Source organism: Oncorhynchus masou, chromosome 6 (genome assembly GCF_036934945.1).
Source record: "Oncorhynchus masou masou isolate Uvic2021 chromosome 6, UVic_Omas_1.1, whole genome shotgun sequence".
Lineage (NCBI taxonomy): Eukaryota > Metazoa > Chordata > Actinopteri > Salmoniformes > Salmonidae > Oncorhynchus > Oncorhynchus masou.
This window is the reverse complement of record NC_088217.1, coordinates 7979944-7992690: the sequence shown is the minus strand read 5'-3', so window position 1 is coordinate 7992690 and position 12747 is coordinate 7979944. Positions and strand designations below refer to the sequence as shown.

The window sequence follows — 12747 nt, the reverse complement described above, 5'->3', positions numbered from 1 at the left end:
CTCTCCTCCCTCTCCTCTCCTCTCCTCTCCTCTCCTCTCCTCTCCTCTCTCATCTATCTCCTCTCCTCTCTCATCTATCTTCTCTCCTCTCTTCTCTTCTCCTCTCCTCTCCTCTCCTCTCCTCTCCTCTCCTCTCCTCTCCTCTCCTCTCCTCTCCTCTCCTCTCATCTCATCTTCTCTCCTCTCCTCTCCTCCTATTTTTCCTTGTCTCTCTTCTCCTCCAGCCTTCAAGAAATGGGAACAAGGTCATAGCAAAAAGTAGTAGAAGATTAATTTGGTCTTACCTCTGATAAATTATGAGACTTAGCCTGTTGGAGAGAAAACATTATTTGGTGAGTATGTCTGTCCCAGTGTACCTCAAAGGGGTTGAGGTACAGAGCCTTGTAATGAGACCACATATTCCCCATGAAATTAGAATTTACACATTCATTTCTGGAGGAGTATATTTTGCACGGAGACCTTTTCTGATTAAGAAAAGCACAGTTAATATGTGGCCGGTGTCATTCCAATGGTAGCCCGAAGAATACTACAATTCCTAGTGCTTTCTTGTTACTCCAAAATGTAGGAAGGTTATACAATGAGTCGTATCTTCTAAAACAAAACGGTGATGTTTTCCTGTAATGGTACTAAGATACAGCCCATAATGTCCTAGTGATTGTGCGATCCCAGTAGGTGACTGCATTCTCATATTACCAGCGTTATGCAATGCTGAAACACAACGGATCACAACGCAACAGTAACAGTAAGAGGGGAAATCAATGACAAGAACATAGCCCCTGATCAGCTCTGGTGGTGTTTACAGCTGTGTGTGTGTGTGTGCGTGTGTGTGTGTGTGTGTGTGTGTGTGTGTGTGTGTGTGTGTGTGTGTGTGTGTGTGTGTGTGTGTGTGTGTGTGTGTGTGTGTGTGTGTGTGTGTGTGTGTGTGTGTGTGTGTGTGTGTGTGTGTGTGTGTGTCTGAACTCTGAACACATTGAAACAGCCTGCGGTTATCCAAGTTATAATTGAACACGTGGGTTATTCTTCCCAGGCATTCTTCTACACGTGTTGTGCTGTAATAAGACTACTGTAGAGGATTTGATAAACAGTACTGTTGATAATCAATACTGTTGATAATCAATACTGTTGATAATCAAGACTTTTCATTAGATTGTTGAGTTGGATGTTTTTCCAGAGATTGTCTTGCTAGTAGTCATGCACAGTGGTAAGACAGATAGCATTTTCAGCGTTAAGACAGACAGCATTTACAGTGATAAGACAGATAGCATTTTCAGCGTTAAGACAGACAGCATTTACAGTGTTAGGACAGATAGCATTTACAGTGTTAGGACAGATAGCATTTACAGTGTTAAGAGAGAGATAGCATTTGAAAAACAGAGTAAAGCTTGTGAGAGGACATATCCATTGATATAGGACGTGTCTCAAATGCATAGCATCCTATTCCCTATAATATACTACTTATGACCAGGACTCTGGTTTAAAGTAGTGCACTACATAGGGAATAGGATGCCAGTTGGGACAAACACATGTCGTACGTGACTACTCCAACGTCTTCCTTCTTATGCTCGTTTACAACATGGTCTCATTCGAATGATGTCAAAATAATGACATTCAACCATTGTGGGTATACTGCATGTCCACTGTGCTGCAGGGTGGAAAAGGCAAACATTAATTTGAGTGATTCAATTGAGTGAACCTTTGGATGAATCCACATATGAGTGCTTGATACCAACTACGCGTCTTCATGTTTTTAACAAACACAACACAATAATACATTCTGCCTGTGGCGTAATCCTACTTCGACCAAAATGGAAAAACAATTACCATAATTTCCCTAGATACTAAAATGAAAACAAGGAAACACATCCGAGTAATTGATACTCAACTATCCTATACATCATCAGTTTTTGATATTACAAATGAAACGTAATACATTATAATGCCTGTTAGTGATAACTGGACTGTGAACACTGTGAAATCCATAAAAACAAGTTGTTTTATTAATAAACAGATGGTGATAACGCAGATAAACTAATAGTGTGCTTATGAGTGTCACCCTGCACCCTGTGTTCCATTTGAATGAGAAAATGCACTTCCAAAAATAGATAAGCATACATACAACATAACACAACCCAAATGGCACCCTATTCCCTACATAGCACACTACTTTTCACCGGGATCCCAGTCAAAAGGAGACCACTATGTATGGAATAATTTGCCATTTGTGACAGAGATCCACCCCGATGTGTTCGAGGAGTCCCAGTTATTAGGAGTGAGGAGTTAATTTGTACCTCTTCATATACTTGCTCTCTCTCTGTTCAACTTTGTGAAGCAAAGATGGTCGACTGTAGATTCTCCAAGAGCAGATAAGGGTCTTCCATGTTAAACTCTCTCAGCAGCAGCAACGGGGTGTATTCATTCAAATAGCAACGGTCAAACTAAAAACTACATTCTGGAACATTATTCACAAAGCGTCTCGTAGTAACGGTGCTGATCTAGGATCAGGGCCCTTGTGTTCATGTCATCTTACTATCAGGAAGAGGAACTGCTGTATAAGCAACAGCTAATTGGGATCCTGATGAAATCACTTTTGTGACATCTGCTGATGTAAAAAGGGCTTTATAAATCAATTTGATTGATTGAATTTAATTCGTTATGATCTAAAAAATGGCCAAAACTGATCCTAGATGAGGACTCCGACTCACAGACAGTTTTTTTAATACCAGCCCTGTACTATAATTCGGAGACGGTTTGTGAACACTGATGTGGTGAAACTTACTGTTTGGATCGACGTTTTCACACAGTTCCGTCTTGGCCTCTCCATTGGGCCTGTCACCGGTCTTGTGTGAGAGGCGTGTGGTCAGGGACGCGGCCGTCACCACCGCCTTGAAGCTCCTCTTCCTCTTCTGGACATTAAGCTCCGGGTGGAAGATGATGACGTAGACTTTAGGAATGTAGAGCATCCCTAAGGCCACCGAGGCACTGAGATTCATAGAGATACAGAGGGTGGTGGTCTGGATGTACAACTGGAGAGAGAGAGAGAGAGAGAGAGAGAGAGAGAGAGAGAGAGAGAGAGAGAGAGAGAGAGAGAGAGAGAAAAAAAAGAGTGAGAGGGAGAGCGAGAGAGAGAAACAGAGTGACTTTTTTGTCTTTCTTTAATGATACATCCTAATTTCATTAAAACCTCACTGCCCTCTACACCACAATACAAAACAACACCACACATCACAATAACCAAAAACCTCTACAACCGTCCAACCCATCTTCCCCAGCTGTATTGACCTTCCCCCTGAAACATCTCCACAGTTTTTATTGTTTTATAGAACTCAAATTCCACCCTATGGCGTGCAGAGACCATTCCAATAATTGTAAAGGGGTCTGTCATCCCCCACCTTTGACCCTGTTCCTCCTTGTTAGTAAATTGCCAACTTTGGCTGAGCAAGCAGAACATTCAACAACACACAACAACACGCCTTTTCCTTATTTGAATACCTGTACCCCGTTATTAACATCCCAACAGTACACCCAGGCTCTTACACAGACAATACACTCCACTCCCAGGCTCTCACACAGACAGTGCACTCCACCCCCAGGCTCTTACACAGACAGTGCACTCCACCCCAGGCTCTCACACAGACAATACACTCCACACCCAGGCTCTCACACAGACAATACACTCCACCCCCAGGCTCTCACACAGACAGTGCACTCCACCCCCAGGCTCTCACACAGACATTCCAACAAAGACATTAATGGCATTATCCTGGCGCACACAGAAAACACAAAAACCACAGTTTCACTCATGACACAGAAAGGACAAACCCGGTCCGACTCCCGCGTCAACCCGTGCCAATCAGCTGTTAGTGGCCAGGGATCCATGTAGAACCCTCTATCGGAGGTCCTGTGACCTCTTTGGTACTGGGGGTTTGTAGAGCCCCCTCCATCTAAAACCCACCATACGCTCCGCCCCACATTCCCCCTGCCACTGATGTGCCTTCAGTCCTATTAGGCTCCTTAATGCCTTAATGCTCCTCACCTTAATGCAGAGGTTGTAGAGGGCTTTACCTCCCACCCCCTCAAACTCCCCCGGGCTCAGAGTGCTAAAATCTAACAAGTCCTCCAGACCAACTTGCCAGTCCCCAGTCTGTGCCGTCACCTGCAATGATGGAAATAATGGTGGCCCCTTCCCCTTTGGGCGCTCAAACACCCTCCTTACCGGCTCAGACAGGACCTGCTGGACCTCCTCCAGGAATCTCTCCAGCAGCCTAAGAAATGTTAATCCTGCACCAGGACTTCCAGGGTTTTCCACCCCTTCTCCCTACAGCCGCAGGTCACCCAGCCTTAGTAATCCCGCTGTCATCAGTCCCCTCTGCAGGCTGACCGACTGAACTGATGTCAAAAGGATGTCTGGTTTGTGGAAGATAGGCTCTTCCCACACCACACTCACACACACAGCCCAGGCTCCACACCCCCTTCTCATGTGGCCCTTACAGCTGCCAGGCGATCTCCAGCCTCATGAGGAACAGCTGCCGGTCCAACCCTAATCCACCAGCTCTCCTCAGCAGCTCGCATGTTGGTTCCGTTCAGCCGACATCAGTATGGTACAGCAGTCTCTGCACTACCTCGGGGTGGCAAGTAGCCTAGTGGTTAGAGCGTTGGACTAGTAACCGGAAGGCTGCAAGATCGAACACTTGAGCTGCTAAGGTAAAAATCTGTTGTTCTGCCCCTGAACAAGGCAGTTAACCCACTGTTCCTCGGCCGTCATTGAAAATAATAATTAGATCTTAATAACTGACTTGCCTAGTTAAATAAAGGTTAAAAAAAGTGTCGGAATGCAGCCAACCTGCTTTCCAGGCCCTGTCCTCCATTGTGGACAGACATATACGACACTGCTAGCACAACGCAGACCAGCAAAACTGGGGGGTTGAGGACAGCCAATTTATGCCACAGGTAGGATGCTGCCAGGTTGTTGATTATCATCACCCACCCTCGATATGACACATGGGACAGGAGCCACCTCCACTTGGCCAGTCTTAAGACCACTGACTGTGACAGCCCCTCACAGTCCTTCCTGACCCAACTCTCCGAGCCCGGGGGTACACCCCCAAAATGTTAAGCACTTCACAACCTCACTGCAAACCCCCTGGAAGCCGAGGGGAGGGAGACCCTATCGCTCCACGCCCCCACATAACAGAGCTTTGCTCTTGCCCGAGTTCACATTAACTGACAAAGCTAAGGTGAACTAGTCTCTAGTGCCTGCATATTCCTGGGCATCACAGAAACATCATCTGCATACGCCAACACTGCTATGCCTGTCAACACACCCATGCATGTTCAGCACATTCCCTGCATATTCCCTGCGTAGCAGGCCAAAAAAAGCATAACGGCTAGTGTATATAACTGCCCCGATAGAAGGCATCCTTGTCTAATGCCTCACCCACATCACCCAGACTGGCCTACTGGGCCCCCCTCCCACCTTGACAATACATACCTACATACATGTATGCCCCAGCATACAACATCTTCACACAGGCCAAAAACCTTTCCACAAACCCAATACTCTCCCTGGTGAAATAGACATGGTTATGTGGTGATCCGAAAAACCCACCGGGAGAATGTTAGCACCCAACAGCCTATTGCCCTGATTCCTGGACATGTAAAATCGATCGAGTCGAGCCCCAAAGACCTTCACCCATGTATACAGTCTTGTGTTGGGATTTCTAGTTATTCAAACATCCACTAGGTCAACCGGATTAATGATATATCTTACCACCCCCACTGAGCCTGAATGAGGCTCCTCCCCATTTCTCTCTTTTGTAAAATCCATCGTACAGTTCCAGTCCCCGCCGACCAACAGCGTCGCCTCAGGCGTTACCTGTGAGAGTTCCTGTCTAAGACAACCAAACAGAAGCCACCTCTCTCTCCCTGTGTTAGTCGCATACCCATTTATAAGGACAAAACCCCTGTTGTTCATTTATGCTTTTACTTCAAGAAGACTACTTCTGCACACCTCCTTTGAGGAGCAAATGTTTACGGCCAGACCCAGAGCAAAAAGGACTGTCACCCCTGCACTAACATTTGTCCCACGGCTCAACACACTAGCCCCTTTCCACCAGAGCCCCCAATCGACTTCATTCACCTCATCAATATGAGTCTCCAGCAGAAACAACACCTGTACTTTTTTGTTTACATATTAAGCCAAAAGACTCTTCTTTCCTGCATCTCTGGCACCAAAGTGACTGAAGAGCCTCCATAAGAAGTGGGAGAAAAGCCAGCAAAGATAGAGATCAATAGCAAAGCTCAAACATTTCCCAGTGTCAGAACAATGTGATTAATCTAAACAGCATCTGAAGGTAGACCCTTACGCACTGTTTTGACCCACGTCCTCAACCTCAAATGTTTCCTGTTGTGTTGTACTGATCTTACAAACTTTCCTGGATCGCAAAAAAAAGCTTCAAGATTAAACCTTCATTTTCCTTTTAGTCTCATTCAGGAACCTTAACAATACTTTGACCCCTCTGCCTGACTAGCTGTCAGCTCTGTACCCATTGAGGAGGAGTCTGAAAAGAAAGCCTCTTCATCATCCTCTTCCTCAGAATTATCTTCCTCCTCCTAGTCTCCATCTCCCATCCTGACCACCTGCCTTTTCTCTCCAGCCTCATCTACACCACTGCCGCACCTCTCTGATTCAGGTTAAATGCAGAAGACACATTTAATTGAATGCATTCAGTTGTATCCCTTTCCATCTATAGCATGACTAGGCCCAGCCTCATCTACACCATCGCCTATAGCATGACTAGACCGAGACTCATCTATGCCACCATCTATAGCATGACTAGGCCCAGCCTCATCTACACCACCATCTATAGCATGACTAGACCCAGCCTCATCTACACCACCATCTATAGCATGACTAGACCGAGCCTCATCTATGCCACCATCTATAGCATGACTAGGCCCAGCCTCATCTACACCACCAGCTATAGCATGACTAGACCGAGCCTCATCTATGCCACCATCTATATCATGACTAGGCCCAGCCTCATCTACACCATCGCCTATAGCATGACTAGACCGAGCCTCATCTACACCACCATCTATAGCATGACTAGGCCCAGCCTCATCTACACCACCATCTATAGCATGACTAGACCAAACCTCATCTACACCACCATCTGTAGCATGACTAAACCCAGCCTCATCTACACCACCATCTATAACATGACTAGACCAAACCTCATCTACACCACCATCTGTAGCATGACTAGACCCAGCCTCATCTACACCACCATCTATAGCATGACTAGACCCAGCCTCATCTACACCACCATCTACAGCATGACTAGACCCAGCCTCATCTACACCACCATCTATAACCTGACTAGACCCAGCCTCTGCTACACCACCATCTATAGCATGACTAGACCCAGCCTCATCTACACCACCATCTATAGCATGACTAGGCTCAGCCTCATCTACACCACCATCTGTAGCATGACTAGACCCAGCCTCATCTACACCACCATCTATAGCATGACTAGACCCAGCCTCATCTACACCACCATCTCTAGCATGACTAGACCCAGCCTCATCTACACCACCATCTGTAGCATGACTAGACCCAGCCTCATCTACACCACCATCTGTAGCATGACTAGACCCAGCTTCTGCATCCTGCGTCTCATGGCCCCCTGCACGTTGACCTCAATTTCCCCCACTGGCGCTTGTACCCTCACCTTTAAGGGGCTCCCGAGTGGCGCAGCTGTCTAAGGTACTCCATCTCAGTGCAAGAGGTGTCCTTGGTTCAAATCCAGGATGCATCACATCTGTCCGTGATTGAGAGTCCCATAGGGCGGCGCACAATTTGCCAAGCGTCATCGGGGTAGGCCATCATTGTAAATAAAAATGTGTTCTTGCCTGGTATAAATAGTTCTTATATCCCAACACTCAAAGCACCGCACATAGAGCCCCTCCCCATGCCTCACTTTAAAATGCAAAATTAACTGTTGCTCGTTGTTTTTTAGAAACCTGAACACTTGCCTCCGGAAAGAAACAAAATGCTTAACGTCACCTACCTGAAAACCTGCCCACAGTACACGAAAACCGCCAGAAAACTTACTAAAACCTCTCACCCTTTTCCGTAATAAACAGAGGCAGTTTTACAACTACCACCACTGTAGACAACAGCGTCTCCTCCGCGCTAGGCTTGAGAAGCCATCTTGCACACCGTTCAAACCCCAGGAAACTAGAAGTCTGTCCTCTTCCTCCATAACTTTCAATAAAAACAGTGGGTAGCGCTAAACTAACAGTGAGTTAACACTCCACCACGAGAGAGAGAGAGAGAGAGAGAGAGAGAGAGAGAGAGAGAGAGAGAGAGAGAGGAGAGAGAGTGAAGGAGAGTGAGGGATAGAGAGAGAGTGACCTGTTGCCACAAGAAAAGGGCAACCAGTGAAGAACACACACCATTGTAAATACAACCCATATCTATGTTTATTTATTTTATCTTGTGTCCTTTACCATTTGTACATTGTAAAAACACTGTATATATATAATATGACATTTGTAATGTCTTTATTGTTTTGAAACTTCTGTATGTGTGATGTCTACTGTTAATTTCACTTTATATATTGTCTACCTTACTTGCTTTGGCAATGTTAACACATTTTTCCCATGCCAATAAAGCCCTTGAATTGAATTGAATTGAATTGAGAGAGAGAGAGAGAGAGAGAGAGAGAGAGAGAGAAAGAGAAAGAGTGAGGGATAGAGAGAGGGAGGAGAGAGAGATATAGAGAGAGGGAGAGAGAAAGAGAGAGAGAGAGAGAGAGAGAGAGAGAGAGAGAGAGAGAGAAAGAGTGAGGGATAGAGAGAGAGAGAGAGAGGGATAGAGGGAGAGAGAGAGAGAGAGAGAGAGAGAGAGAGAGGGAGAGAGAGGGAGAGAGAAGGAGAGAGAAGGAGAGAGAGAGGGAGAGAGAGTGACCTGTTGCCACGAGAAAAGGGCAACCAGTGAAGAACACACACCATTGTAAATACAACCCATATCTATGCTTATTTATTTTATCTTGTGTCCTTTACCATTTGTACATTGTAAAAACACTGTATATATATAATACGACATTTGTAATGTCTTTATTGTTTTGAAACTTCTGTATGTGTGATGTCTACTGTTAATTTCACTTTATATATTATCTACCTTACTTGCTTTGGCAATGTTAACATATGTTTCCCATGCCAATAAAGCTCTTGAATTGAATTGAATTGAATTGAATTGAATTGAGAGAGAGAGAGAGAGAGAGAGAGAGAGAGAGAGAGTGGGGGATAGAGAGAGGGAGAGAGAGATATAGAGAGAGGGAGAGAGAGAGAGAGAGAGAGAGAGAGAGAGAGAGAGAGAGAGAGAAAGAGTGAGGGATAGAGAGAGAGAGAGAGAGAAAGAGAAAGAGAAAAAAGAGAGGGAGAGAGAGAGAGGGAGGAAGAGGGTGTGTAGAGTGACACTAGTTACTGCAGTGAAACAGGAATGCCTTGGCCAGTGATCTAACTTCCATCGCAGGGTGGACATTAACCACAAGGTCACTAAATTGGTCTGCATGGAGGTGGTGGACCCATGGAATTATAATTACAGCAGCAGACATTCCAAATCAAGAAAATCCATTTGTATGTCTGTGATTATTTTACAGCGATAAGTGTAGGATGGAGGTGGTGGTTGGTATTTGTATTTGTATTCATTATGGATCCCCATTAGCTGCTGCCAAAGCAGAAGCTACTCTTCCTGGTGTCCAGCTAAATTAAGGCAGTTTATACAATTTTAAAACATTACAATACATTCACAGATTTCACAACACGATGTGCCCTCAGGCCACTACTCTACCACTACCCCATACAGTGCCTTGCGAAAGTATTCGGCCCCCTTGAACTTTGCGACCTTTTGCCACATTTCAGGCTTCAAACATAAAGATATAAAACTGTATTTTTTTGTGAAGAATCAACAACAAGTGGGACACAATCATGAAGTGGAACGACATTTATTGGATATTTCAAACTTTTTTAACAAATCAAAAACTGAAAAATTGGGCGTGCAAAATTATTCAGCCCCTTTACTTTCAGTGCAGCAAACTCTCTCCAGAAGTTCAGTGAGGAGCTCTGAATGATCCAATGTTGACCTAAATGGCTGATGATGGTAAATACAATCCACCTGTGTGTAATCAAGTCTCAGTATAAATGCACCTGCACTGTGATAGTCTCAGAGGTCCGTTAAAAGCGCAGAGAGCATCATGAAGAACAAGGAACACACCAGGCAGGTCCGAGATACTGTTGTGAAGAAGTTTAAAGCCGGATTTGGAGACAAAAAGTTCAAGGGCCGAATACTTTCGCAAGGCACTTTATTTACAGTGCTAAATCCATGTGTATGCGTGTGTGTGTGTGTGTGTGTGTGTGTGTGTGTGTGTGTGTGTCTGTGCCAATGTTTGTGTTGCTTCACAGTCCCCGCTGTTCCATAAGGTGTTTTTTTAATCTGTTTTTTAAATCAAATTTCACTGCTTGCATCAGTTACCAGATGTAGAATAAAGTTCCATGTAGTCATGGCTCTATGTAGTACACTGTGCCTCCCATAGTCTGTTCTGGACTTGGGGACTGCGAAGAGACCTCTTGTGGCATGTCTAGCTTCGTTTCTCTGTAAATGTTTAATGTGATGTGTCTGCTGCAGCCAGAGTTGGGGAGTAACAGATGACATTTAAAGTAACCCAGGCTGCAGCATACAGCCACGGCCAGTAGACCAGCAGTATTAGTCATGACCCAGGCCGCAGCATACAGCCACGGCCAGTAGACCAACAGTATTAGTCATGACCCAGGCTGCAGCATACAGCCACGGCCAGTAGACCAGCAGTATTAGTCATGACCCAGGCTGCAGCATACAGCCACGGCCAGTAGACCAGCAGTATTAGGTATGACCCAGGCTGCAGCATACAGCCACGGCCAGTAGACCAACAGTATTAGTCATGACCCAGGCTGCAGCATACAGCCACGGCCAGTAGACCAGCAGTATTAGTCATGACCCAGGCTGCAGCATACAGCCACGGCCAGTAGACCAACAGTATTAGTCATGACCCAGGCTGCAGCATACAGCCACGGCCAGTAGACCAGCAGTATTAGTCATGACCCAGGCTGCTGCATACAGCCACGGCCAGTAGACCAACAGTATTAGTCATGACCCAGGCTGCAGCATACAGCCACGGCCAGTAGACCAGCAGTATTAGTCATGACCCAGGCTGCAGCATACAGCCACGGCCAGTAGACCAGCAGTATTAGTCATGACCCAGGCTGCAGCATACAGCCACGGCCAGTAGACCAGCAGTATTAGTCATGACCCAGGCTGCTGCATACAGCCACGGCCAGTAGACCAGCAGTATTAGTCATGACCCAGGCTGCAGCATACAGCCACGGCCAGTAGACCAGCAGTATTAGTCATGACCCAGGCTGAAGCATACAGCCACGGCCAGTAGACCAGCAGTATTAGTCATGACCCAGGCTGCTGCATACAGCCACGGCCAGTAGACCAACAGTATTAGTCATGACCCAGGCTGCAGCATACAGCCACGGCCAGTAGACCAGCAGTATTAGTCATGACCCAGGCTGCAGCATACAGCCACGGCTAGTAGACCAACAGTATTAGTCATGACCCAAGCTTCCAGCTCTACTGGCTCCCTGCCGTGTCAAAGCTGAATGTATAAGCAGATTGACCAGGTTGATTATAGGATTTCTAGGGGTTGGTCTCAGGTTCACGGTCTGCAATCCCAAATGGCACCCTATTCCCTAAATAGTGCACTACTTTTGACCAGAGCCTTATGGACCTACAGGTCTCTGGTCTAAAGTATTCCACAATTTAAGGAATAGGGTGTCATTTGGGAGGTAACCATACGCCTCATATCATTTTTTTGGTCTCCTAGCATCTCACAGCTCCACATCCCCAGAGCGCGAACGGCGCAAGAAGTCACAGGTTTAATCACACCGAGAGGAAGTGCAAAGATGTGGAAATTAGAGGCCAGATGGTGAATCATCGAAGTACTAACTCTGTGGAGACACGTACAGCCTAACTGTCACTTTAGTTTGTCCGAGTGCAAATCCATGGGGAGATGACAAGAGGAAGCATTGAGGTGATCTGTAAACTGAAGACACAAGAGAGAGAATGGTGAGCCGGCCTAGGGTAGCCTAGAGGCGGCAGGGTAGCCTAGCGGCGGCAGGGTAGCCTAGCGGCGGCAGGGTAGCCTTGCGGCGGCAGGGTAGCCTAGCGGCGGCAGCGTAGCCTAGCGGCGGCAGCGTAGCCTAGCGGCGGCAGGGTAGCCTAGCGGCGGCAGGGTAGCCTAGCGGCGGCAGGGTAGCCTAGCGGCGGCAGGGTAGCCTAGCGGCGGCAGGGTAGCCTAGCGGCGGCAGGGTAGCCTAGCGGCGGCAGGGTAGCCTAGCGGTTAGAGTGTTGGATTAGTAACCAAAAGGTTGCAAGTTCAAATCCCTGAGCTGACGAGGTACAAATCTGTCATTCTGCCCCTGAACAGGCAGTTAACCCACTGTTCCTAGGCTGTCATTGAAAAAAATAATTTGTTCTTAACGGACTTGCCTAGTTAAATAAAGGTAAAATTTAAAAAAAATTATTCCATAAATGAAATTTACATGGCCTCAACGGTATATATAAAAGTACAGACTTGCTCATACTGTACACTACATCTTATTGAAATTACTGGTCTCTCTATGATAACCGTTTACTTC

The 12747-nt window shown here is 46.2% G+C and overlaps 1 protein-coding gene across 2 annotated transcripts in view; it reads right to left on the bottom strand.

Moving 5' to 3' along the window:
• Nucleotides 1-12747, bottom strand: part of grm7 (glutamate metabotropic receptor 7) — a 443553-nt gene that overhangs the window by 17764 nt on the left and 413042 nt on the right. The window contains exons 10-11 of one of the 2 annotated variants that reach the window (XM_064967487.1): nt 2777-3023; nt 285-308 (exon numbers count right to left, since the gene is read on the bottom strand). In XM_064967487.1, the coding sequence (XP_064823559.1) occupies nt 304-308; nt 2777-3023 (252 nt within the window). In that variant the 3' untranslated portion in view covers nt 285-303. The remainder of the gene's footprint in view (nt 1-284; nt 309-2776; nt 3024-12747) is intronic. The other variant, XM_064967486.1, reaches the window with a different exon arrangement.